This window comes from Pantherophis guttatus, chromosome 5 (genome assembly GCF_059756535.1).
Source record: "Pantherophis guttatus breed Tessera chromosome 5, ASM5975653v1, whole genome shotgun sequence".
Taxonomy (NCBI): Eukaryota; Metazoa; Chordata; class Lepidosauria; order Squamata; family Colubridae; genus Pantherophis; species Pantherophis guttatus.
Genome location: NC_142067.1, coordinates 1,113,407 through 1,140,948, shown reverse-complemented (window position 1 = coordinate 1,140,948; position 27,542 = coordinate 1,113,407). Strand labels below are relative to the sequence as shown.

At 49.4% G+C, this 27,542-nt stretch overlaps 2 protein-coding genes across 9 annotated transcripts in view; one reads left to right on the top strand and one right to left on the bottom strand.

Annotated features, from left to right (window-relative positions):
* Window positions 1-780: 780 nt before the first annotated feature.
* On the bottom strand, window positions 781-12,961 carry LRRC51 (leucine rich repeat containing 51). Of its 3 annotated transcripts, none has more exons than XM_034435902.3 (6): window positions 12,857-12,961; window positions 11,074-11,099; window positions 9,125-9,222; window positions 7,792-7,997; window positions 3,739-3,887; window positions 781-966 (listed from the first exon to the last, which is right to left on the bottom strand). In XM_034435902.3, exons 1-6 carry the CDS (start codon window positions 12,890-12,892, stop codon window positions 825-827), a joined length of 657 nt encoding a protein of 218 aa, XP_034291793.1. In that variant the 5' UTR covers window positions 12,893-12,961; the 3' UTR covers window positions 781-824. The 3 variants fall into 3 exon arrangements, with proteins under 3 accessions (XP_034291793.1, XP_087751799.1, XP_060538676.2); XM_087895673.1 differs by having other exon boundaries at window positions 10,544-11,099; window positions 12,606-12,862; XM_060682693.2 differs by lacking the exon at window positions 12,857-12,961 and having other exon boundaries at window positions 9,125-9,217; window positions 11,074-11,263.
* Window positions 12,962-13,029: 68 nt separating this feature from the next.
* Window positions 13,030-27,542, top strand: part of NUMA1 (nuclear mitotic apparatus protein 1) — a 47,228-nt gene continuing 32,715 nt past the window's right edge. For 2 of the 6 annotated variants that reach the window (XM_060682691.2, XM_060682688.2), the window contains exon 1: window positions 13,030-13,272. The gene's annotated coding sequence lies outside the window, so the exon portion shown is untranslated. Of the gene's footprint in view, window positions 13,290-17,484; window positions 17,755-27,542 lie in introns of those variants that run through there. The other 4 variants (XM_087895671.1, XM_060682690.2, XM_087895672.1 and 1 more) reach the window with 3 other exon arrangements.

Below are 27,542 nucleotides of genomic sequence, written 5' to 3'. Positions count from 1 at the left end.
GCATCAGGGACCCCACAGTCGTCCTCCGCAAACCTTCCTTCCAGCACTGATGATGTTCCCTAGTTTATTTATTTTATTTATTTTATTTTTATTAAATTTATATGTTGGGTTGGGTCCTGAAACCCCTGCCAGAAAACCACAGAGCTCAGAGAGCACCAAGGACTCCACAGTTCAACCCTGAGCTACAGAAATTCCCTTCTATTGGTATGTCTTTTTTTGCCTACTTTATCCTTGACCAGTTACAACAGTGAAAAAAAGTGACTGATGTTATATCGTAAGATACAACTAAGGAGAAGCTTCCTAACAGAGCAATCAACCATTGGAACGCCTTGCCTTCAGATGTTGTGGGTGCCCCATCACTGGAGGCTTTTAAGGAGAGACTGAACAACCGTTTGTCTGAAATGATAAGAGAGATTTTTGCTCGAACAGGGAGGGTGGACTAGATGACCTTCAGGGTCACCTCCAGCTCTGTTATTCTATGGCCTATGAAACATTTCCCACTCTTCATTCGCAGCTGACTAAAAAAACACCCATTTGGAACGGAGAACATTTCCTTTTGCACAGAAACATCTCTGCGGATGTACGGGGTTGCCAAAGCCATGGGAAGGGGCTGTGGTAGGGATGGCTCACCGTGTCTGGGTGACAGGTTGGAGAGGCCCTTTCACTGCCCACCTGTATTCTGGAAGAAGCAGCCAAGGCTCTCGCCCCGTCTCCTCTCGACACCCCCCCCAACATCTGTGCACCCCTGGCTCTTGTGCCCCCCCCTTACAATTCACCAGGTGAAGCTACTCTAAAGCTTTATTCCTCAGGAAGGCGGTTGTCCATCAGTAGCGTTCCCGTTTCTTCCGGATCACTTTCGGCTTGATGTTCATGCGCCTCCACACGGTTGCGGTGCTGCGGTCCAGTTTGGTGACGCCGCTAAAATCGAAGGACTTCAGCTGGGGCAAGGTGGACAGGACGTAGCTCCTAGGGGAAGGAAGGGGGCCCAGAGGGAAGCGGTCAGTCCCTGGCTACGTGGGGAGGGCCCTAGAAAGTCCGGGGAGCCCTCGAATGCTGCCCATTTAAGGGTGCCAAAGGTGGGGAGGGCTGCTGTCCCTTCTTGGGTGGGGGGGGAGAGGCAGTAAAAGGGATAACCAAATGCAGGTAGTCCTTGACTTAAAACAGTTCATTTAGTGACCGCTTGGAAGTTAACAATGGCACTGAAAAAGTGACTTAGGGCTGTTTCTCACTCAACCGTTGCTGCATCCCTGTGGTGAATTCAGACGCTTGGCAAACCAGTTCATACTTATGACGGTTGCGGTGTCCCCTTCTGCAACCTTCTGACTAGCAAGGTCTGGGGGAAGCCACTTCACTTAACAACCACTTACAATGCTTAATGCATTGTAAGCCGCCCTGAGTCTCCGGAGAAGGGCGGCATATAAATCAAATTAAAAAAAAAATAAATAAATAAAAAAAACCACATTGCTAACTTAACAACAGCAGCAGCGTTTCCGAACAAATTGTGGCAAGAGAGGCCGTAAAATGGGGCAAAATTAACAATGGTCTCACTTAGCAACAGAAATTTTGGGCTCAATTGTGATCGTACGTTGAGGGCTACCTGTAGATAACCTGCTAAGAAAAAGACCGGACAGCCACCTATCCGAAGTGCTGTGGGGTTCTCCCACTTGAGTGGGGGCTGGATTAGAAGACCTCCAAGGTCCCTTCCAGCTCCATTCTCATTGGTTCCTAGACTAGCTGTCCCCAAACCTTGTGAGCATTCCTCTATAGGGCTGCATCCCCCTTCATCCTCTCTGTTTGGCTACTAGCCACAGCCTCCTATGAAGAGCAGAGGCTGCATTTATGTAGGAAGAAACGCATCCTTAGACATCCTTTGAAGGTCTCTCTTCCAGATGGGATCCAGGTCAGTTGGCAGAAAAATTAACCAGTGGAACTACTGGCCTCCAGAAGTTGTGGGTGCTCCATCACTGGAGGTTTTTAAGAAGAGACTGGGCAGCCTTTTGTCTAGAATGTTATAAGGTCACCTGCTTGAGCTGGGGCGGGTTGGAGCAGAAGACCTCCAAGGTCCCTTCCAACTGGGTTATTCCATGTTCTAGGATGGACCTTATGGGGAAATGTCTCGGGGGAGGGGCATACCTTGGACAGGGGCTGGACTAGATGAAGATCTCCCTCCCAACCCTAGGATGCCAGGAAGTAGAAAGATAAGATAGATATGACAGACAGATAAGATAGAGGATGGATGGGTTTGCCTCCAGAAGTTGCAGGTGCTCCATCACTGGACACTTCTTAAGAAGCGACTGGGCAGCCACCTGTCTGGAATGGGACTAGAAGACCTTCAAGGCCCCTTCCAACTCTGCCTGTCTCGAGGAATCCTTCCAGCTACAGGGCCCTTCCAACCACAAGCTAAGAGGCGTGTTTCCTCCTCCTCACAAAAGAGATGAAAGATCAGTGGGTTGGCAGAGGTCCAAGAAGAAGTTGAAGAAGCTGGCCCACCCAGTTGGTCTTCCTGCGTGGCCTGGAACCAGCTCAATCCTTAGAGTTGATGGATCTTGGAGACCAGGGATGGCAGAAGAGAATGGGCGGGGCAGGAGCACCAATGGATAATTGAACTGCGGAATAATTCAGGTTCTCCTAAACTATTTAGGATGAATTTCAATCAGAGGTAGTAGAGACCTTGCAATTTATGTGATGAGTCAATCGCTCCAATTGGAGTCTATGCAGGGCATTGTGTAACCTTGTCGTCTTGCAAGTCTTGTGAAATTTGAGTGGTTTCTTTCCATGACTCAGGAAGAAAGGCCAGGCTCTCTGCATACCTAAGATTGGCAACGATTTGTCCAGATTTACTAAAAACTCAAGACGGTGCCACCAATCTAAAGTGGCGTCCTTGTCTTGCAGAATCTACTGCAGAGGATCGAAGCGGATCAGGAAATCCTCCAAGGAAGATGGGCTGAAGAGTTCCATGGGGGAAACCACTTGTCATTTTCCTATTGGGGACTGGAGTCGATCCAACCCGAAAGGAAGCACGGGAAGATTCCCAGCGAGGGGGGGTGTATTGATCCATTGAAATCAATCACTTGCAGACAGAATGAAAGTGTGGGACATGCTTCTCACCGGGCAGATTCCAGAATGGAATTTAGGTGTTTTAGTGCAAAGTTTCTGGGGTCTGGAGAACACCCACTTCAAGTCCAGAATAAGAGGGTGGCAAGGGACCTTGGAGGTCTTCTAGTCCATCCCTCTGCTCAAGCAGGAGACGCTGGTTCATTCTGGACAAGTGGTTGTCCAATCTCTTCTTAAAAACTTCCAATGACAGAGCACCCAAGACTTCTGGAGGCACTTTCCATTCCACCAATTAATTGTTCTCCCTGTCAGGATATTTCCCCTTAATTCTAGATTGGATCTCTCCTTGATTAGTTTCCACCCAATGTTTCTTCTTGATTTCTGGTGCTTGGTTGACTTCCTCTTCTCAGTGGCAGCCCCTCAATCAATCCATCAATCAGCATAAAGCTGGAAGGAAGCTTGGAGGTCTTCTAGTCCATCCCTCTGCTCAAGCAGGAGACCCTAAATAATATTTCACACCCAGGTGGCTGTCCAGTCTCTTCTTAAAAGCCTCCAGGGACGGAGCATCCTCAAATTTTGGAAGATGGCTCTATCACATCGTCCCTAGGGCTTCTCTTAGGTAGACCCGACTTTCCCAGTCCTTCCAACCGTTCTTCCCAAAGCTTCCCAGCGCTCAGCGCTCACCTGTAGCCCTTTTCCTCTTCGATGGGGTTTCCGTGCAGGGTCAGGTTGCGCAGGTGAGGCAAGACGGCCAGCTTGTCCACTTCGGAGAGATGCTGGATGCTGTTCCCGTGAAGGTTCAGATTCCGGAGGTTGTAGTAGGTGGTCAGCACCTGGGAAGAAGTGGGACAAATAAGGGGTGGGGGGGTTGGCTTTAGTTTTCTTTTTACGGCTTGGTTGTTCCTTGCTGGCTTTTCTGAGCACCCATGAAGGGCTCCTTAAGCCTTTCAGGTCGGTTTCCCAGGCTGGTCGGCCCGTCCCTACACTCCACCCCTGCCCCCCCGCCGGCTATTAAGGGTGGTATTTATGACCGTCATAAACGGATCCTGGCCATCCGGTCTCCCTCTGCCCCCCCCCATCTCCTCTGGGGTGGGTTGTTGCCTGTGCTTTGTGGACAAACCCAGCCATGTTTAATTGAACGGAATACAGAAGGTCCTCGACTTGCGACCACAATCGAGCCCAAAGTTTATGTTGTTCAGTGAGGATTTGTTTTGTGAGTTTTGCCCCATTTTACGACATTTCTTGCCACGGTTGTTAAGTGAATCAATGCAGTTGACAAGTTAGGTAACACGGTTGTTAAGTGAATCTGGCTTCCCCACTGATTTTGCTTGTCGGAAGGGGATCACGTGACCCTGAGATACTGCGACCGTCATAAATACGAGTCAGTTGCCAAGCGTCTGAATTTTGATCCCGTGACCACAGGGAGGCTGCAAGGGTCATAAGTGTGAAAAACGGTTCTAAGTCACTTTTTTCAGTGCTGTTGTAACTTTGAATGGTCACTAAATGAACCATTGTACGTCGAGGACTTCCTGTATTTTAATTGGCCAAGTGTGTGATTAGACACACAAAGAATTTGTCTCCAGGACAGAAACTTTCATAATAGGCAAAGAAACAGAATCATCGTCATCATCATCATCCCAAAAGGGAGAAGTAAAGAACGTAAGGAGGATATAAAGTAATGCTACAGCTACAATATCTGGGTTAAAATACACAGACGTTATTATCAGACTATGATATCATAATCTATATAAATAAAAATGTAAATGTCCGTTTGTACATAACCGCACATCCCCAAAAGTTCTTCACCGATTGCTTTCAAATTTTGACACAACATTGCATTCGACTACGGGCGTGTTTTTATATACCTATATTATATACATGTCACACCTGTGACAGTAAAAACATGAAAAACACTGGAAAACATTGAAAGACATTGACAAACATTGAAAAACAGCGCCATCTGCTGGACGCAAAACCAACATGGCAGCCTCCCAGCCCTGATTACGCTCAGCAGATTTCTGCTCCTTATATTTAGACTCTCCCTATTGCTTCCAAGGAACTGCGCATTTGGAAGGCAGAGACGCCCGAGGGCCATATCCTGCCACCAGGCTCGGCATGTAGGCAGCTGGCTCCCCACTGGGAAGCCCTCGCAGCCAGCGCTTCTAGGGCTAGGTGGGGCCAGCCCGAGCCTGGCTCTGACTGAACTAGCGTCGCCTGCCGCTGCTGCCCATCCCCCTCGCCAGCCGCTCTTGGGGCTCCCTCCAAAGAACACCTGGCAATGAGGCTGCCTGGGTCTGCTGAGTGGGAACCCTCCGTCCCTCGCCTGGCCTGAATCGCGCCTGGCCCAGCGCTGCCATGGGCCCCGAGGTCAGAAAGACCAGCCGCTAACTGGCGCTATGTGAATCCGGTCGGTGAGCAGGAGATGGAGGCAACTGGAGCCTCGGGGTCGCCTTTGATTCCCAGGTGGGCGCTCTGGCAGTTCATGGAGCCTACATGAAAATTTCGGCCTCTAGCAGAAAAGGGGCTCCGGGGAGTGGAAACGGGCAGGAGGGAGGATGGCCGGTCCTCCTTCGTTTCACCTGGAAGAGCGAGGGATTTAATCATTCCCCTGCTCTTGGCAAGCGGGGGAGGAGAACTGCCCAGCAGGGGTCCAGGGGGGTGTGCGTGGCTCCTGGCTTTGCCGCTTTCTTCCTTCGGGTGGGAAGCCCCAAACCAGCCTCGAACCCCCGCCGCACCCCCTCCCTCCCTTCCCTTCCCTGCTATGCATCTCCCCATCAAGCCCCCAGAGAACATCTGTGTAGGGAGGACACAGTTTCTGCTCTGGTGCAGAGAGCTGCGAAGGCCTGGCCTGAAAAGGTAAGGGTGATGGCGGGAGACGCAGAAGAGGCCGGGCCAGAGACAGAGATAAACAGAGAGAGAGGGACAAACAGACATAGAGATACAGAGATAAAGAGAGAGAGGGTGGGAGAGAGAGAGAGACAGAGAGATAGAGAGGGGGGAGGAGAGAGAGACACATAGATGCAGAGAGGAGCGAGAGAGAGATAGAGATACAGAGAGAGAGGGTGGGAGAGAGACAGAGATACAGAGAGGGAGAGAGAGAGACGGGGAGAGAGAGAGATACAGAGTGAGAGGGTGGGAGAGAGAGAGAGAGAGATACAAAGAGCAGGGGAGAGAGAGACATAGATACAGACGGGGAGAGAGAGAGACATAGAGAGATACAAAGAGAGATGGGGAGACAGGGAGGATTTTGTGGTTCCCATTGTTTTTTAGCAACCGGTTCTCTGCCCTGATCACCAGCTGGGTAGGCGTGGCTCGGGGGCTGTCATGTGACTGATGAAAGTGAGTGACGTCGAGTTGGCCACGCCCACCAAATGTTCGTGGAGAGTTTGGAACTTCAGCCTCGCTCTCTTAGCCCAGCGGAAGCACCAGACTGGGCCACAGCAACGCGTGGCCGGGTACAGCTAGTAAAGTAATAAATATGACACATTCCTTGCGTGTCCAATCACACTTGGCCAATAAAGAATTCTGTCTTTATAATACGCAGGTTGTCCTCAACTTCCAACACTTCACTTAGTGACTCTTCAATTAGAACAGCACTGAAAAATGTGACTTATGACCGTTTTTCACAGTTACGACCGTTGTAGAGCATCCCCATGATCACGTGATTAGATTTCAGACGCTTGGCCACAGACTCATGATGGTTGCCGTGTCTTGGGGTCACGTGATCCCCTTTGTGACCTTCTGACAAGCCATAGGGAAGCCGGATTCACTTAACAACAGAGTTACTAACCTACCAACTGCAGTGATTCACTTAACAGCTGTGGTAAGGAAGGCAATAAAATGGGGAAAACTCACTTAACAAATCTCTCGCATAACAACAGACATTTAGGGCTCATGTGGTCCCTGTGGTCGTAAACTCAGGATTACTTGTATTACAAAGTAATATATAGCATAATATATACCCTGTTTCCCCCAAAATAAGACACTCCCTGATAATAAGCCCAATCGGGCTTTTGAGTGCGTGGCAATAAGGCCAAGCGCTTATTTCAGGGTTCAAAAAAATATAAGACAGGGTCTTATTTTCAGGGAAACAAGGTAGATAGATATACAATATAATGTATATAAGAATATATATACATATACACACACACACATATATAAAACAAAAAAAAAGGTAAAGGAGTCCCTGTGGATTTTATTCTGCTAGTCGTTGTCGAGGGTAGAGGGTTATACTCTTCTCCGTTTCATGGCCTTTGAGCCAGCGCTGTCTAAAGACGTTTCTGTGGTCATGTGGCCAGCATGACGACGCAGAACGCCGTGACCTTCCCACCCAAGTGGCACCTATTCATCTACTCGCATTTGCATGCTTTCTAACTTCCAAGTAGGCAGGCGCTGAGGCAGGAACAAGAGCTCGCCCCATCATGCAGCACTCGGGTCTCGAACTCAGGCTACTGACTTTCCAACTGACAATCCCAGCGTCTTGACCTCTGAGCCTTTAACAAAAGGAAAAAACAGCTGCGATCACACACATTGCTCCTAGAAGCACGAAGCCGAAAACACCAGCCTGAAGATGACGAATGAGACTTCGTCGAAACGTTGCCAAGACACCTCCAATTTTATGCGGGAGAAAACCCGAATAACCAAAGACCTACATACAAACACCCGCGAAAACCTCAGAAAACATATATATATATATAGGCAAGAGTTTCGAAAGGGCCGGGAGGTGGCTTAGAGTACCGGGTCGATGTTGGGCAGGTCATTGAAGGAGAGGTCGATCCAGTAGATGTCCAGGGGATACTCCAGCAGCTTCTCCATGATGTCTGAGAAATCCGTCAGGTCGTTCAGGGTGTTGTTGTTGAGCCGAACGGCCTGGGTCAGCAGGCGGCCCCCCTCCAAGCGCCGGATGGCCCTGGGCCCAGGACGGGGCTCCTCCGTCAGCAGGTCTGGGGGGGATCAGAGAGGGCAGAGGGAGGGCGTCTGCTGTGCCAAGAGCAACTGGGCACAGACTGGCAGCTGATGCCACCTGCACAGGACTCACAGCTCTGGAGCATGTGCAGAGTGCCCTTCCCATTGTTGGGAAGCTGTTAGGCAAGAAGCTGATGGAGATTTTCAGCCATCCAGGTCACGGTTTTTCCCCAAAAAGCAACTGGACTTTCTCGAGTTTTTTTTTTTTCCTTTCTTCCTTGAAAATGTTTCATTTCCCATCCAAGAAGCTTCTTCAGTTCTGGAGAAGTTCTGAAGTTTTTGGATGAGAAATGAAACATTTTCAAAGAGAAAAACAAGGAAGCCCAGTGGCCTTTGGAAAAAAATAAAAATAAAAGCATTTTTGGGTTGGTTTTATCACTCATTTCAAGACAGACACAGAAGGATCTTCTCTTTTGGCCCAGTAGCAATGGAAAACTTATTTTTATTTACTTATTTATATCTCACCTTTATTATTTTTACAAATAAGGCAGCAAACATCTCCAACATGCCTTCCTCCTCCTATTTTCCCCAAAACAACCACCCTGAGAGATGGGCCGAGAGAGGGAGGGACTGGCCCAAACTCACCCACGGCAAAGGCGGAACTAGAACTCACCATCCCCTGGTAATTGGCCCAAACTCATCCAGACAGCTTTCATGCCTAAGGCGGGACTAGAACTCCTGGTCGCCTGGTTTCTAGCCTGCTGCCTCAACTGCTAGACCAGCAGTGGCACATGGATTTTTTTTTTTTTATTTGATTTATATGCCGCCCTTCTCCGGAGACTCAGGGCGGCTTACAATGCGTTAAGCAATAGCCTTCATACTTTTTTTGTATATTTATACAAAGTCAGCTTATTGCCCCCACAAACTGGGTCCTCATTTCACCTACCTTAGAAAGGATGGAAGGCTGAGTCAACCTTGAGCCTTGGCGAGATTCGAACCTGCAGTAATTGCAGGCAGCTGGTCTTAATAACAGGGTGCATTAGACCACTGTACTATCATTTTCTTTGAAAGTGTGCCTCTGTCTGCAGAAGATGCATCGGTGGCATCTTCTAATATCCAATATCAAAACCCAGGAATAAAAACGGCGCCAGGCAGGGGGATGTACCTTGCATGAAGCTGATGCCTCGGAAGGAGAAGTCCAGCGGCGGCGCCTGGAGGGAGGCCTTGGTGTAATTCCAGTGCACACACGTCTTCCCAGCTGTGCTGGCGAAACACAACGGCACACGGCCAGAGATTCGCACGCGGCTGAGCCCAGGAGGCTGCTGGGCCGGGTGCTCCAGGACCCCGGAGCTCTGTCGACACCTTCGACTTTAGGGAAGGGGATTCTGGCCGGAGGGAGGGAGGGGGCGACCCAGAGAATGGCCCCGCTCCAGGGAAGGGATGGGGCTCACCACAAAAGTGGCAGGAGGGCGACAAGGAGGCCTTTGAAGCAAAAGTGGGCATTGCAGGGAACCTGCTGCGGCCATCTTGATTTTTCTGACCACGCGCTGTGGACAGCCCTGTTCCAGAGTGACTCTATAAACCATGATTCACAAATCACCATGGAAGCCGAAAGCAAGCCACAGTACATCCGTAACCTGATGCTTCGTGTGGGGTGGCCATAATCCAGGGGTTGCGCAAAGGAAGTTTGCCGTGTGGAGCCAACGGACAGGAGCAGCCGGAGCTGAGCTGTGCCAATCGTGCCTGACTGTGCCCGACTGATGGCACCAACTGAGGGCACTGTGATAAATCCATAAAGGATTGGACCAGGTGCCAGGCATGTCTTGGGAGCTCTGGTATCTTGGGGAGGGGGAGGGGAAGTAGGAGGAAGGGAGGGAGGAGGGAAGGAAGGAAAAAAAAGGAAGGAGTGAGGGAATGAAAGAATGAAAATGGGGAGGAAAGGAAGAAAGGAAGGAAGAGGAGAAGGGAGGAAGAAAGGAAAGAAAGTTGGGGGAGGAAAGGAGGGAGGGAACAAAGGAAGGAAGGAGAGAGTAAGAAAGGAGGAGGAAAGAAGGAAGGAAGGGGAAGAGGAGGAGATGGTTGCTAGAATTCTGACCTTCAGCCTTGAAGATATAGGGAGTTGTCAACCTGCAACCAGAATTGGGACTAGAATTTTGGATGCTAAGACCTTAAGTGAGTCGTGCTCCATTTCATGACTTCTCTGCTGTGGTCACTAAGCGAATCTGGCTTCCCCCATTGGCTTTGCTTGTCGGAAGGGCAGAAACGGTGATCATGTGACCCCTGGATGCTGCAACCGTTGTCCAGAGAGGCTGGTTGACAAGCATCCGAATTCTGATCACCTCCTGCGGGGAGGCTGTGACGGCTGCCTGTGTTGTAACTCTCAACATTCATTAGATCAGGGGTCTCGAACCTTGGCAACTTTACGACTGGTGGACTTCAACTCCCAGAATTCCTTAGCTAGCTGAGGAATTCTGGGAGTTGAAGTCCACCAGTCGTAAAGTTGCCAAGGTTGGGGACTCCTGCATTAGATGTGCGTGCCTCCCTTCCCCCTCCCTGCCAAGAACGCTGTATCAGCCACACCCACCTGTTTGCTGGGGAATTCTGGGAGTTGAAGTCCACATCTCTTAAAATGGTCCCGTTTGAACACCTCTGCTTTAAAGGTGGTGCTTCACGCCGTCCTCCTGCACCCCACCAGCCCCACATACTAATGGGGGCTGCAAAATTTTAGCCACTTGCTTTTGCAGCCAATTGCAGTTCTATCGTGTAGGAGATCTGAATGCGAATCGTGGTATTCTCCAGATGGCCCCCAACTGCCCCCCACCTCTCCTTTCCCTGCCTTGCCATCTGTTCAGCTTAAACGGCCGTATTATTTTTGGAGGGAAATGCTTCCCCTTCTTGCCTAGGCCTGACCCTTGCTCTTACCCCACAGCTGGCACTGATTCTACGCCAGGAAAGAGACGCCCTCGGGCAGTATTGGCAAGGGGGCAGAGGCCCTGGGAGCGCCAGAAGCAGGGTGGGATATAGGAGACACGGAGCAGAGATTAGAGTAATTCATGGTGCCTCTTGCAGCAGCTCTGCCAATCTCTGGTGAGGCTGGGAGAAGAAATTACCCACCTGGGAAAGGAAAGAGCGGAGCTTGCCTGGAGAAGAAATGAAAAACAGAATTAACTCTGACAGAAGACAAGAGTTGCAGCTCAGGGTTGAACGGTGGGGTCCTTGCTGCTCTCTGAGCTTGGGGTTTTTCTTGCAGACGTTTCATGACCCAACTAGGGAACATCATCAGTGCTAGAAGGGAGGAGTTTGGAGGAGGAGGAGGAGGAGGAGGAGCATGGGGTCCTTGGTGCTCTCTAAGTTTGGTGATTTTCTTGCAGGTGTTTTATGACCCAACTAGGCATCAGTGTCAGGGAGTGTGGGATTTGCTCTCTGTTTATATACAATAACTTGCCCTGTCAGTGTTGGTGGGGTTGTGATTTTTTCCTTGGACCTTCCTTCATTAGGGTACTATTTTCTGCTTTGTTTGTCTGGTGCTAATCCCTGCTTATCTGGATATAGGCTGCAGATAAGCTCCCTTCTCCCTTTCAGCAGTGATGGTTACCTAGCTGGGCACTGAAACTTCTGCAAAAAAACCACCAAGCCCAGAGAGCACCAAGGACCCACAGCCTTCCTCCTCCTCCTCCTCCTCCCATTGGGGATGTCTCTTAGTTGAGAAATGAAATGTTTGCAAGAACCCAGCTTAGGGAGTATCAAGGACCCCACAGAATTAACACCAGGAAGTACAAGAGTTACATTGCAGTCCCAAGCTGGACTCCAACTTCCATAAAGCAGGTGAGTTCCCATAGCTTCCCGGGCCCTGCTGACAGGGATTCTGGGCATGGTGCCCTCTGCACAAGGTTCTCCCCTCCTTCAGCTCCATTTGCCAGCCAAAGGGAAAGGGGGTTACAGGGAAGAGGTTCTATTCTCCCTAGCAGCTAAAGCTAAGAACTAATGAGTGGAACCTTTACAATGAGAGATCCATTCTAGAAATAAGGAGGAATCTTTTGATTGTGAGAGCTATTAGGCTGTGGAACAGCCTGACTCATGAAGTTAGGTTTTTAAGAAGAGACTGGAGAATCATTTGCCTGAAAGGGTATAGGATCTCTTGCTTGATCAGGGGGTTGGACTAGAAGACCTCCGAGGTCCCTTCTAGCTCTCTTATTCTGTTACCCTAAAGGGCTGGCTGGTGGAAGGGGGTTCAAGGGACTTGGGCCAAGTTCAATTAACTTCGGGGGTTTTGTGAGTGGCTGGAAGTGGGGCGGTTTAGGAAGCTCTTAATTCACCACCACCATCATCGTCATCACACGGATGCAGAATTGCTGCCAGCCCAGAGCCACCCGGCCTTCATGGCGCTCCTTTCGCAGCCGGGGGGGGGGTCTTCGGAGGGCTCCCCACCCACCCAAGATCAAGAGGATGTCGGAGCCCAAGGCCGCTATTCCCCTCTGGGGGATTCACAAGGGTTGGGAGTCGCAGTCCAGCTCTTCCAGAGGGAAGCGCTTTGGGAAGCCCGGGTTGCGCGGATCGGGCGCAGAGGGTGGCGACAACCCACTCTGTATCTCACGGGGGATCGGGGCCCCTGGCGCACCCGGGGAAGCGTGCAAAACAGAAGCCACCTTGCACGGGTTGCAGCTCCGGGGCTGCTTCGGGATCCGGGGGGCTCCGCGCAGAAGGGCGCGCCCCCCACTTAAATCCGGACCGCCGGTCCCGGGGAGCGCGCCTTCCTCCCTTGGCCGCGGCTGGGGATGATGGTAGCGGGAGTGCAATCTGCAGCGGGTTTTTCCCCCACTTCTCCAACTTGCCCCTGCCCCCCCCCGGCCGCCCCCAGCCTTGCAAGCGCCCCCCAGCCGCGCGCGCGCAGACCCACCATCCTCGCCCGGCGCCCGGCTTCGCCGCCGCACATTGGAATGCGGAGGCGGGGCGTCGCCAAGGCAACAGCAATACAGCTGCGTTCGGAAAAAAAAGAAAAGAAAAAGCGCTCGCCGCGCAAGGGCCGCCGGGAGGTGTAGTCTCTCCGCTCCCCAGAGCGGAAGCCGGGCGTTTGGGTGCGCGGGGCCTGCCGGGAGGCGTAGTTCCGGGCCGCGCTCGCCGTCGCCGCCGCTGCCTCCGCTCCGGCCGCGGCCCGCCGAGAGGCCCAACTCGAGGTCGGTGGGGCGCGGGAGGCCCCGACTGGAGCCCGTGCGGCGTCCCCACCACCCCGGGAGCCCCCCGGTTGGGAGCGGCCCCCTCGGCGCCCCTCCGAGCGGCCGGCCTTGCCGCCCCCCCCCACGACGGCCCTGCCAGGTAGGACGGCCGAGCAGGTAGGCCTCTGCTGGGGGGGGAGGAGGGGGGTCCTGCAGGAGGGGGCACGGAGTGTGTATGTATGTGGGAGGGGGAGGGGGAGGCGTTGCGTATGTGTGTATGCCGTCCTTCAGTCCCGCAGTGGCCATCCCGTGTCCGGGTTAAGCGTGTCGTGCGAATGCGGCTATGCGAGATGCGGGTTTGCCCCCCCTCAATAGCCTGGGCTGGGGAGGGGGCGAAAAGAAAGACGGGGATCCGGGGGGGAGGAGGAGGAGGCAGCGGGGGGTGGCTCGGAAGAAGAGGGAGGGGGTGGGGGTGCTCTTTTCCTCCCCCCCAACGATGCTTTGGGTGCCCTTCCTATGGGGCGGGGGGGGTTGCTTCATTTGCTCAAAGGCGGGCGGGGGGGGGAGCGTCGGGAAATCTGTTTTGGGGATCCTTCATTTCTCCTTCGGGGTGCAATTCTGCTTTTGGGGGGGCAAAAGACCCCCCAATGTCTGCCCCTTGGGGTCCGGCAGCCCCCCTCCCCTGGGCAGCCTCTTTCGCCCCTGTACAGATGTGCCCCCCTCCCCCACCCTGCAGAATCCATGACTGTCCTTAACAGGAGACACCAGGACTGGGATGATTTTGGGGTGTTTGTGTGATGGGGAGGGTGTGATCTGTCACTTGGAGGCTGGGCTGCCCCTCCCCCTCCCCTCCCCTCCCCCAATTCCCTTCCTTGATGCCCTCCAAGGCACAAAACCCCTCTTTGTTTTTCCGCTGCCAGGTCGGGTGTCTCGCTGTCACTGTGTGGTTGTGTTCACAGGCGTGCTAAGCGGGGAAACTTGAGTCGCCAGGACATGTTTTATTTATTTATTTATCCATTTATCTATTCCATTGATTTGATTTCTGTAGCCGCCCACCTCAGTCAAGGACTCTGGGTGGCTTCCAGTTTCAAAAACCATGAAAAAGATAACAAGTATTTTAAAAATACTAAAAAACATCCCAAATAAATGCACGTTACATCTTAGGGATCTGGAATCCAAGAGATTTCGGGGCTGGTCGGTTGTGTGTTGCAGCTTCCAGTGTGTCTTTTGGTGTACCTTGCACCCAATAAAAAGACAGAAAAAGGAAACGATAAGGAGTATAAATAATATGGCATCAATTTCTCAAGAACACCTATGCTCATCTGGCTGCTTTTCTTGCCTACTTCGTTAAGTCAATTTTAATTTCAATATTTATCATTTTAATAGTTGGATGTTTTTATCTTATTGCTTTTACTTAGTTGTAAGCTGCTTAGAGTCAATTCATAGCAAAATTTCATAAATACTGCTAGAAGCTCAGGATTGAACTGTGGGTTCAATGGTGCTTGGTTGTTTTCTTGCAGACATTTCATTACTTAAGTAGGTAACATCATCATTCTAGAAGGGAGTAAGGTAAAAAGAGTCATTCCCTTCTGGCACTGATGATATTACCTAGTTGGGTCATGAAACATCTGCAAGAAAACTACCAAGCTCAAAGAGCACCAAGGACCCCACAGTCTTCCTCCTCCTCCCCCCCCACAAACCCCCACTTCCTCCTCTTCCTTCTAGCATAGATGACTTGCAATGTATATATTAACATTTCGCCTAGATTTTAAAAAACACAATAAAATAGAATTTTTGTTGCTAAATGAGCAAAGGTTATTATGTGAGTTGCACCTGGCTTAACTGGTTGAATGTTAAAAAGATGGATGTTCAGGTACTAGTGTCCAGGGCCTAGGCCATCTTGAAACCATTAAAACCAGGTGCAACTCACATAATAACCCTTGCTCATTTAGCAACACAAAATTATGTTCCCAATTATGGCCATAAATCAAGGATGGCCTGTATTGCCTATGGGTGCTCCTTCACCCCCCTCTTTTCTGGCTGGCCTTCTCAGTTGTAGCCTCCCTGCCCCCTCCCGAAATTAATGTGATAAGTGGAAGTTGCTGGTCGCTGCCTTGACCTTGTTGGGAGCCAGATGTGCTGTCCCCCTCCCCCACTTTACCTGTGGAGGCGGGCAGAGCCAGCGACCGAAATTCAGCGGCACAAACTCAAGCATCGGACATGTCTGTGCAAGCCGGATTTGTGCGATGGGCCGTGTTGCTTTCAAGTCAGGAAATTTGAAATCTTTTTCCGGCTTTCTGTGCTGCATTTCCATCCCAGTGTCGCTGGGAGACCCACCCGGAGGCTTCCTGGGGATCTTCCCCCTTTGAGGAATCTGGGTCTTTGGAGCTGCGTTTGGGATCTTCTTTCCCTCTTGAGCCCTCCGTCCAAACCGTCCTCTTGGATGAAAGAAATGCTTGGCTTGGCTTGGCCTCTCGTCCTGGGCGGAGGATAAAGACATGCCTGGAACACGACTGCTTCTCCTCCTCCAACCCGCCTTTGCCCTGGAAGGCGTTGGCCAATCTTTTTTGCTTCTTTTTCTTTTCCTAGAAAGTTCTGTGCCAATGATGATGTTCTGTAAATGTGCATTGCTTTGAGGGGAGAATTGCATTTGATCTGCTATGGAGATTCTCAGCCATCCACCAGGTCACAGTTGTCCCAAAGTTGCTTATCCCACCCCCCCTCCCCAAAAGGCAACTGGACTTTTGTTTTTCTTTGAAGACATTTCACTTCTCATCCAAAAGGCTTCATCAGTTCTGACTGGCCAAAGCTTCAGTCAGAACCAAAGACGCTTCTTGGATGAGAAACTAAATGTCTTCAAGGAAAAACATTTGGGGAAAAAAAGCACTTTTCGGACATTTGATCTGCTATTTCTTCTTGGAAAAACTCTCTGAGAACGGCAAGAGGACTGAGTGGTGGATGCCCAGTGTAAAAAGCAAACACTGCTTTTTAAGAAAAGCAGTAAGAAAAAAGATGTCTAGTAGCGCCTTTTCCACCCTTTATTCAAAGGCACAAGCTTTTACCAGGCGCCTTCTGTTGAGAGACTGGAATGTTTCACATTTTCTCATTTGTAAAGTGTGAAACGTGCTGTTTTGTGAAACTGATTCTATTTTGGTCTCCTCGGAACAAAACTTAGTGCAGCGAATCTCCCTGGGTTTGTATATTTTTATTTATCAGGGGTTCTTGGTACTCCCTGAGCTTGGCTGTTTCCTTTCAGACATTCCATGACCCAACTAGGGAACATCATCAGTGCTAGACGAGAGTGATGGTTCCTCTTTCCTGATGTACAAGTGGCTTGCCCTAGAGAGCAATTCCCCCTCCTTTCCAGCACTGATGATGTTCCCTAGTTGGGCCATGAAACATCTGCAAGAAAAGCACCCAGCTCAGAGAGAATCAGGGCCCCCACATTTCAAACCCAGGCTGCAAATATTCTGTTCTGTCAGGTTTAGCTGTGCACTGTGTGTGTGCAAGCCTTGCCTAGTTGCTGTGTCATAGACTCACACAAGGCTCACGTGAGGTGGGTGTGTGCGTCTGTGGCTGTGCTGGTGGAGTTGTGTTTCCTTAATGGATGGGCTGAGCCCCATCATTAGCCAAGTTGGCGGTTAGTCTCCTGGAAAACTCGGCTGCAGAAGTTCTGTCCGGTTAGTTTGGTGCAGGGCTGGGCAACTATGGCCTATTTACGACCAGTGGCTGCCTCAGGAATCCTGGGAGTTGAAGGCTGCAGGTTGTAAATAGCTGCCCACCGCTGGTTTTTGTTGAGATATTGTTGTCCCAAAGGTGGTTTTTCTTTGAAGACGTTTCGCTTCTCATCCGAGAAGCTTCTTCAGCTCTGACTGGATGGAGGGGAAGGATTTTTACCAGAGGCCTTCAAACTTGGCAGCTTTAAGATTGGTGGACTTCAGCTCCCAGAATTCTCCAGCCAGCACAGCTTAGCTGGAGAATTCTGGGAGTTGAAGTCCACCAGTCTTAAAGCTGCCAAGTTTGGAGGCCTCTGGTTTATGAGAGGTGGTTGTTGTTGTTGGGAAAAGAAGAAATAAGTTGACAGCCCCCCCTCTTCCCGCTCTTTTTTCTGTGGCCTGATCCCTGTGGACTGAGGAAGGGACTTTCGCCTGGCTTTCAGCCTCAAAGGGAACCATAATAATATATAACTAAATCTAATATCCAAGCCGAATTAAAAATTAACCCCAGCCGAAGCCAAAGCAAACATAAAGACGGAGCGGCCTTCGAAACCACCACGCTGGCTCTTCTCCCAGCTGGGCCGCGTCAGGACTCCAACTCCCAGAACCGCCCAGCCAGCCGAGCGGGGGCAGAGCAGGGCGGGGGAATTCTGGGAGTTGGAGTCCGCAGGCCCGAAAGCGGCCCAGTTCGGTCGGAGAGGCCCAGGCCTGCCCGAGAAGCCCTCCTCCTCCTCCTCCTCCTCCCCCCATCCGGGCTGCTCGGCGGGGCGAGGCCGGCGGCGTCTGCGGGGCGCCTCGAGAAGGCCTGACGTCCGCCTGGCTGCCGGCCCGGCCTGGGAGGCGGAGCGCGGCGCAGCGCCTCCCGCCCAGCCCGGAGCAGCCTCCCCGCCGCCCGCATGACGCCCCGAAGCGCGCCTCGACCCCCGGTAAGCCTCCCCCGCCGCCGCCGCCCGGGCTCCTCCCCGCCCGCCACGCTGCCCCGCGGGGACTAGGCCGGGCTTTGTTCCCGCCGCTGGAGGCGAGCTTGGCCCCTCCGCAAGGAAAGGCTTGGAGGCCCGCTTGGCCCCGGGAAAGCCTCAGGCCCACGGCCAGGAATTGAATTTCCACCCCTTTCCCTCCCCCGCCTTTGCACCTGGCGCCCAAATAACGCTCTTTCCCCCCCCCCTTTTCTTTCTTTTTCTTTTTCTTTTTACAAAAGCATGATGGGTTTCAGCGGTTGCATGGAGGAGGCTTTGATGATGATGATGATGATGGGTGATGATGATGGTTCGTGGCAGATGTTTGGCATTTTTGGGGCAGCCATGGAGTCCTTTCCAAGGACCTGAGATAGGCAGATGTGGGTGTTGGATGGGGTTACAGATGTCCTCTCTGGATGGAAGCTGTTTTTCTTATCATCATCATCATCATCATCATGACTGGAGGTTTGCAAGAAGAGACTGGACAGCCACCTGGCTGAAATGCTCTAGGCTCCTGCTTGAGCAGAGGGTTGGACTAGAAGACCTCCAGGGTCCCTTCCAGCTCTATTTCAATTGGTCGATTGGTTATATTATTATACCACCCCATCGGGCTTTACAGCCCCTCTCTGGGGGTTTGCAACATAGAAGCGTTATTTGCATGTTGCCTCCAACAATCTGGGACCCCGTTTGACCCACCTCAGAAGGATGGGAGGTGTTTCATGTAGAGTAAGTAAACGTAACACCTGTAACAGAAGGCTGAGCCCATAGTCAATAGCGCCTAGACTTGTATACCATTTTATAATGCTTTACAGCCCTCTTGAGTTTTAAGTTGTTCTGCTCCCAAAACTGGGGGCTTCAGATTTAAAAACAGTTCGGATTTGTAAGTTTTGGCCTGCTTGTATTCTCATAGTTGGACGGTTTGCTAGGCTTGTGAATTTAGTTTCAAATTGGCAGAAACCACCACTGTACTGTTGTGGGGTTTGCTCTTGACCATTCACATACATTGCTGGGTAGACTGATAACTAGGCAGCTGTACCTTCGTCTGAATTTTCCACTGTAACTGCACTTAGTCTTCAAGCTGTGACTACTTACGGTAAATATATATTCTTCTAAAAAAAAAAAAAAGATCAAAAATGCCTTCTGTGCCGCAGTGCTCAGTAAGGCAGTAACCCTTTATGTTTAAAATTCCAGACTTCAATCTTTAGAGCTGCTTTTCTTTTTTGGAGTAATAGTACATATAATTACAGTGGAAATAGCTGTCAAATGGAAGTAAATGAATGGAGATTCCCGTATTCCATTGGCTGGGTTATTGCATGTGAACCCCTGTCTTAATGTTAGCATGTGAGTGGCCCACTTGAAAAGTTATACAGCTAGTCCTCGACTTACAATCATTTTATTTAGTGACCATTTGAAGTTATAGTAACTCATAATTATGACTGTTTCAGTCTCCCTGGCTCATGTGATCCTCTTTTGCGACCGGACAAGCAAAGTCAATGGGGAAGCCACTTAACCGTGTTACTAACAACGGCAGAGGTTCGCTTAACAACCGGGTCAAGAATGATCATAAAATGGGGTAAAACTCAACAGATGTCTCACTCGGCAGCAGAAATGTTGGGCTCAATGGTGGTCGTAAGTTGAGTCACAGCTGCTCCAAGGGGTTGCAACCGGTGTATCGCCCTGGATTCTTAGTGTTCCAGGTTGAGCCGCTTGCCATAAATCCTCCATGCTCTAAAAAGCCATTTTATGCTCCGTGGGGAAACCATCTGCAGACCTTCCCACACAGCTGCTCTTGACTGACAGATGTTTGGCCGTGTTGAGGTCCCTCCTCCTGGCAGAACCAACCAGCCACATGAACTTCTGGCTGTTACCTACTGGGGCTGCACTGGATGCAGGAAAGGGTACACAGATAGTCCTTGACTTACAACTACAATCGAGATCAGGATTTCTGTGCTTATTCACTGAGTCTTGCATAATTTTACGACCATTTTGGCCAGAGTTGTTAAGTGAATCGCTACAGTTGTTCAATGAATCACGTGGTCATTAAGCGAATCCAGCTTCTCCCCCTCCCCCATTGACTATGCTTGTCAGAAGCCAGCTGGGAAGGTCCCAAATGGCGATCATGTGACCCCAGGAGGCTGCAACCGTCGTAAATATGAGCTCGTTGCCAAGGGCCTGAATTTTGATCAAGTGACTCTAAGGATGTCGCTACAGTCATAAGTATGAGAACTGGCTGCAAGTCCCTTTTTTTCAAAGCGCTGTTGTAACTTCAAAGTCACTAAATGAATGGTTGCAATTCAAGGACTATCTGTGATAAAACTCTTAGATTTCCCCCCTAATCCCAATAACAGACTAATCAGGCAACTTATCTCGGTGAAGAAGCCCGGATAAATTAACTCACCTTATTCTGACTTTTGCCTAATCCTTTGCATGAAGACCCCGATTGTTGGGGGCCATAGGCTGACTCTGAGAACTTGAGAGAGGGCTGCTGCAAAGCACTGTGAAGAGGTATATTTGAATTTCTGCTTTATGGTGAGAGCTGCTTAAAAGTTTGGAAGCCCATCCTTTTTTCCCTGGCAAGCGATGGTCTCCTACCGGTAGTAGAGATTTGAGAGTTTTCCTATTGGCAGCTTGGAAAGAGAGGCACCACGGTGCTTGCAGGTCCATTAACCATAAGATCCAATGTTGTTTTGCAAGCTGTGTCCCTCGAGCTCAGCAATTTGGAAGATGCCTGGACTTCAACTCCCAGAATCCCTCAGCCGGCATGTGGGGGAGGAGCTGACATCCATGCAATCCTAAAAATTTGCTGAGTTTGACAGGCGCTGCTCTAGCGGTGGTATTGAACCTAGTGCTAGCCTTAATTCTGTTTAAAATGTGGTCTCCCTCGGTGCAAAGTTAGGAGGGGGTTCACGCGTGGGGTCGATGCCCCTTTGAATTGCAATGTTGCCTACCTGGTTCTTCCCTCCTGGGATCTGGAATTCTCTCCCTCCTCCTAGGCTAATTCCCTCCCTGCCAGGGGCATTGGGGTTCTCTGCCCGCATGCCCGTCCTTGGCATCGCTGGCTGTACGAAAGGGGAGCTCCATTTGTGAGGAGGGGGACTTCTCATCTAGTGACTGATTTGTAGACTAGGACATTCCTCTAAGGCCTGGGTTATGCTCTGGAAGGTTAATCTGAGTGGCTTTCCTGAGGCCGGGTTTGGGGGGGGAGGGATACAGATAGTCCTCGACTTACAACCAATTGCTTAGTGACTTTTTTTTTTTTTTTTTAAATTTTGATTTATATGCCGCCCTTCTCCAGAGACTCAGGGCAGCTTACAATGCATTTAAATCAGTGGCGTCCAACCTTGGCAACTTTAAAACCTGTGGACTTCAGCTCTTAAAGTTCCCCAGCCCGCCTTGCCAAAGTCGCCAAGGTTAGACACCCCTGCTTTAAAGTTACAACCGACTTCCCCAAAAGTACAGCTAGTCCTCGACTTACAACAAGTTCATTTAGTGTCCGTCCAAAGTTACAATGGCACTGACAAGAGTTACTAATTTAACAACTGCAGGGATTCACTTAACAAATGCAGCAAGAAAAGTCGTAAAATGGGGCAAAACTCACCTAACAAATTCTTTGCTTAGCAACCTAAATTTTGGGCTCAGTTGTGACCACCTGTACTTAAGCTCCAGTTCTGATGCCCTCTCCCCCTTCATATTCACATGATGGCCTTTCTGGCATTCCACATGCAGCCCACATTTATTTATTTCATTTAGATGCTGCCCACTCCCTCCTTGATCCAGCTCCACGTTTGTGGCCATTGGCAGCCTCACGTGGCGTGGGGACCATGAATGGAAATTCAAGCTTCATGCAAACATTCAGGAAAAGCTCGGCCTCTGAATGGAGCCACATTTCAGATTATTTTTCTCTTCGTCCCCATCTTCTCCTCTCTGCCTTTGTGCAGCCCTCCTGGACGTTGTTTGAGGATGGTCCTGAAAAGGGCCCTTTACACTGTTGTCCTCTTGAAAACAATTACTGTGTAAAGGTAGTCCTCAATTTATGACCACAATTGAGCCCAAAATTGATGTTGTTAAGTGAGAGAAATTTGTGAAGTGAGTTTGCTCCATTTTACAATTGTTCTCACCACATTTGTTAAGTGAATCACTGCAGTTCTTAAATGAGTAACCCGGTTGCTAAATGAATCTGGCTTCCTCATTGAAGGAAGGTTGCAAAAGGGGATCACGTGACTCTGGGACGCTGCCACCGTCATAAATGTGAGTCAGTTGTCAAGCATCCGAATGTAAATCACGTGACCGTGGGAATGCTGCAACCGTCATAAGTGTGAAAAACGGTCGTAAGTCACTTTTTTCAGTGCCTTTGTAACTTTGAACTGTCACTAAATGAACTGTCGTAAATCGAGGACTAACTATTAGTTTTCTGACTCACAAAAGAAGCAACACCGGTCCATTTTAATATTCCTTCTGCTTGAAATAGCCAACCTTAAAAAGATAATTACTTCCAAGGATAAAACGGCGAGGCTGAAAAAATAATCGATGGGAAGAAAGGTTTGTTTGAGAGATTAAAAGTCTTTTTTTTATTAAGAGCTAGCTTAGTCATCTCTTTTCCTGTTCCTTTTTCTTATCAGGCCTCCAGGGCAAGAATAGTAGCAGACCTCTGAATTCAGAGAAGGCTGCATGGGAGAAAGTGGGAAAATTGCTTCCATAATGAGAATTTTCACAAATATTTTATTTTAATTTTTTGGGGGGAAGCTTGCTATCCAGTAGGTGTCAGGGACGACGGCTTTCCGTTCTTTTCTTCGGTTCCTGGGATCGAAAAACAGGAGCAAAATTTTGCTTTTAAGTTCTTGTTATTTTTTTCATTTCTCAAATGTGCAAAATACCTCAAGATTTTTTTTTTTTAAACAAAACAAAGAGCATTTCATAGGAACATTCCAGTTGAGAGACTTGGTTGCAAAATCAAAGCAAAACATTATTATTGCTGCTGTTGTTATTATCATCATCCCCATGGTCACATGATCAAAATTCAAGAGCTACGCAACTGGCTCATATTTATGACTGTTGCCGTATCCCGGGGTGATGCGATCCCCTTTTGTGACCGTCTGACGAGCAGAATCAATGGGGAATCCAGATTCACTTAACAACCATATTACAACTTAACAACTGCAATGATTCGCTTAACAACGGTGGCACAAAAGGTCATGAAATGGGGCTAAACATACTTAATGAACGTCTTACTTAGCAGCAAATTCAGGGCTCAATTGTAGTCGTAAGTCAAGAACAGCCTGGGCTTGTATTTGGCCTGGGCTCCTTCCCCCTGGTTGGGGACTGTGACCCCAAAGGAGCAGCAAGAGGAATGCCTAGAGCAGCCTGCTTACATTGCCGTAGCAATGAAGTTTTGAAAGCAGACTGTCCACACAGCATTTTGAAACTTAAAGCTGATTTTAGTTGCTGCCTGGGGTTACGTATTGTTTTTTCTTTGCTTTTCATTTTAATTGACCCACCGGGAATTAATTTTGTTTGCGTTGGTGGATGAACTTAGTAAATAAACGTAGGAAGGAATAGGCCCAGGCAGAGGCGTTTAATCCGTTGAGCACCAGATCGTTTTAGAATTTCTGGATTTGCTCGGTTAGCAGAGTTCAGATTGCAAATATAGCTGGGTGTATGATTCCTGAACGTTGTGCTGCGCCAACAATTCCTCTTTCTGGAAAAATGGAATGAGAAACACCAGGCCTAAGAACGGAATATGGTGACGTGTTGGCTCTGTTCACCCAAGACACTGAACCAAGACAGACAGGACAAGGTGCCTGCTTGGTTAACGTTAGGGGGGTTTGCAATAGTGGTGAATATCTGTAGCTCAGGTGGAGGATGAGGTTGTGGGTTGGTTTCCGAATGCTTCGTTACCAGGTTAGGTAACACCTTCAGCAGAGTTTAGATTAGGAATTTCCACTCCGCTGATGATCTTACCCAGCCTGGTAACAAAACCAACCCACAAGCTCGGAGAACAGACCTCCACCCTCCTTGTTAGGGAAATCGTCTCATAAGGGGTCCTTGGTGCTCTCTGAACTGGGTGGTTTCCTTGATCCAAACTAGGTAACAGCATCAGTGCTAGTTATGACGACGAGTTCTAATGATGATGATGATACCTAGTTTGGGTCATGAAACGTCTGCAGGGAAACTACCCAACTCAGAGACCACCAAGGACCCCTCGTTTCAATCCTCAGCTGCAAATATTCTCCTTCACTGGAATCATTGAATAACCCAGAAGAACCAGGGAAGCCACCAGCCTTGTTTCTGCAGGGGGGTCCAGCTTGGCAACTTCAAGACTTACTGACTTCAACACCCAGAATTTCCCCACCCCACCCCCTCTGTTGGTTCACCCTCCTCTGCCTCTTTATCAGTGAAATATTTATGCAATCCCATCTTGAACAGCAGCCACGGCCACCGCAAGCTTTCCGGAGCGAGCGAGTGAGATCCGGTGACCCTCATTCCAGCTTTGGTTATTTAACAGCTGAGCGGCTGCAGGCCACAGCTAATCTTATTGTGGGGTCTGGAGGTTTTTGTTTGCAAACCGGGAGCAACAGAGCTGCTGATTGATGTGTGCGCTGGGATCACGGTCTGTGCTGAAAGAAGGGCCCTGATTACTGGTGGCTTAGCCTAATGTGGGGATTCTGCCTTTGAGTCTCCATTCAGCTTTCCTAAGCCGGGAGGTGCCCAAGCTTGGCAACTTTAAGACACATGGACTTCAACTCCCAGAATCCCCCAACCAGCATGTCCAACCTTGGACAACTCCCAGAATTCAGTGGTTCACTTAACGATTGTAGGAAGAACAGTCATAAAATGGGACAAAACTCACTTAACAAATGTTTTGCTTAGCAACATAAATTTTGGGCTCAGATGCAATTGTAGGTCAAGGAAGAAACTGCAGCGTAGGTGGTCCTTGACTTACAACCATTCATTTAGCAACTATTCTAAGTTACAAAGGAACTGGACAAAGTGACTTATAACCAGACCTCACACTTATGGCCATTACAGTATCACCACAGTCACGTGATCAGAATCCAGGCGCTTGGCAACCAGCATGCATTTATGACAGTTGCAGCATTCCGGGGTCCCCTTGTGGTCCCCTTTTGCGACCTTCACAAGGTTGGTAGAAGAGAGTAGAAATCCTCTAAAGCTGGGTTTCTCAACCTCTTGCAACTCCCAGAATTCCCCAGCCAGCCATAGAAGAGAAGGCTTGTAGCTCAGGGTCGAACTGTGGGCTCCTTGGTGCTCTCTCTGAGTTTGGCTTCTTTCTTGCAGACATTTCATGACCCAACTAGGTAACAACATCAGTGCTAGAAGGGAGAGACTTTTGTCGAGGAGGAGAAGGACTGGGGGGTCCTTGGTGCTCTCTGAGCTTGGCTGTTTTCTTGCAAATGTTTCATGACCCAACTAGGGAACACCATCAGTGCTGGAAGGGAGTTTGTGTGGAAGAGGAGGGGGAGGACTGTATGGTCCTTGGTGCTCTCTGACCTTGGCTGTTTTCTTGCAGATGTTTCATGACCTTCATGACTCTGCTAGAAGGCAGGAGGAGAGTGGGGTCCTTGGTGCTCTCTGAGCTGTGCTGTTTTCTTGCAGACATTTCATGACCCAACTAGGTAACAACATCAGTGCTGGAAGGGAGGGAAGATCTGCCCTCTGTAGCTTGCCCTGCCAGTGTTGGTAGGACTCTTTGGTACTCTTGGTATTCCCTTGATTACGCTGTTGTTTGTATTGAAACTATTTACTGAAAAAAAATGCAAGGAAAGCTCCCCTGCCTGGCAGGCTTGGCTTGATCCCAGTGGATCCTTCTCAGGGGCCAGCAGGGGCCATGCATGGACCTTCCAACCTTTGCCTTTTCTACCTCTATGTCATCCGTTTCTGATTGAATCTGTATGCCGCAAAGGAACCAGGCGACCCTTCTGGAGCGTTCTGGCTGGGTGTGGCCTTGCCAAGAAGCCGCTGGTTCTCAGAGACCTTGGGACGGTGGCCAAAGCTAATGGAGGTCAGAGTCCAGGGACTGGGCCCGTGATGGAGAAGCTTCACGCTGAGACGATGTAAAATTACACCAGAAAGATAATTAAGGGGCCTTCAGTTGTGTTTTGTAGGGGATGTAAGCGTGCAGGATGTGTGTGGCGTGCCAGCAGGCGTTTGCAAACACCTCACGTGCCTTCCCTTTGAATAGAAAAGGATTTGCATGTCATAATTAACACACACAAAAAAACCCCATCACGTTAACCCCCACATGTACAAGCTGCGCCTTGCGTGACGCGTTTTGGCAGCTCACCCTTAAACTGTTTGGTTGCATCTCAGGAAATCGGAGCCACGCGTGCCCTCCAGGTGTGAGTTTAGATTGCCTTAACTTTTGCAGAAAAGATGAAGGAGCTTTAGCTGAATGTAAGGATTTCTATTTTGATTTTTTTAATGGGTTATTTTTAAAAGGGAGGGCGGTGGAAGCCATCCAAGACCCCCCCCCCCCCCCCGGGCCAGATCAAAGGGAAAAAGTTGGTGAGCAGCACAAATTCCTCCTAATTTGGGATTAAGTTTACTACAGCTTTTTTTTTTTTTTTTTTTTTGCAGAATGAATTGTGGTTTGATAAGTCATGCGCTTCAACGCCAACCACTTTCAAATGAGTGGACTTCAACCGGCTGGGGAATTCTGGGAATTTGGACTCCACAGATTTTAAAGTGGCTGAGGTTGAGAAACATGCCATATTTCAGAGAATTTTCTTTTTTAATCTGCTGGCACTTATTTGCCTGGGGGGCTAAAGTATCGATCACCTCCCTTTTTCCCTTCCCAGGCTGAATAAACATTTTCCACGGTTGAAAACAATCCCTACTCCATGTCATTTCAAAGGCTGATTATTGTTCAAAAGTAGAACAACGGTTAAGGCAGCATCTTAATTGCAGTTTTACACTTAGCAACTTTAAGACGTGTGGACTTCAAGTCCCAGAATTCCCCAACCCATGGCTGGCTGGAGAATTCTGGGAGTCGAAATCCAAGTCTGGGGTCTTAAAATAGCCCAGGTTGGACACCCCTGGCCTAGACCCATTGAAGTTGGCCTCTAATTGTGGAGGAGACCCCCCTCCTCCTCTGCTTAGATTTTGTGGGCCCCTCTTGCAGGCTTCTATTTGGTGCCCTGTTGCTCTGTTTTAAAATAAAATTAAGATTTTTGCATAAAGTTGAACTTGTTTTGCAAGAGGGGAATCTATTATCGTGGCAATAGTTTTGTCAGTGTTCAACCAGCCAGGATAATATGTGTTTTTGCCCTTTGTTTTATTTTAATTCACTGCTTTTTTCAATGTTTTTGTTTTGTCTCCGTTTAATTTTTTTCTTTTGCATTTTAAATGGTTAAAGTAAAAAAAAAAAAAGATAAAGTGGCATAAAGTTTATATCCCTGCCCTTGGATACATGGCTGACGGCTGATGCCAAGTTGGGTTTTACTCTGGTGCGAAGGCTCTGTGGCCCCTGTAACTTTCTTAAGGGTTAACTTCAAGCAGCCTCTGTTGCCTTTCTTTTTCCTCCAGCAGGCTGGGTCTCTTTCAGTGACATTCCTGGGAAACAGCTCTCCCTGCATCGTTCAGTTTGACCTGCCTGCAGAAAAATGAAAGCCAACACAGACTGGCCTTAAGATGTGTTACCTCTCTGCCTAGGATGCTACTGCACAATCCAGGGCAAAGAGCTGGCTGCTTCCCCTTCCCCACATCCCTCCTCTGTCCCCCATCAATCAATCAATCAATCAGAA

Coding starts and splice junctions, on each gene's coding strand:
- LRRC51 (XM_060682693.2), bottom strand. CDS start 11,239: ATGATGTTCCCTAGTTGGGTCATGAAACGTCTGCAAGAAAAACCCCAA. Junction 3,888..7,791: donor ACCTGCCCAACATCGACCCG/GTACTCTAAGCC, acceptor ACTTCTTCCCAG/GTGCTGACCACCTACTACAA. Junction 967..3,738: donor GAAGAGGAAAAGGGCTACAG/GTGAGCGCTGAG, acceptor TCCTTCCCCTAG/GAGCTACGTCCTGTCCACCT.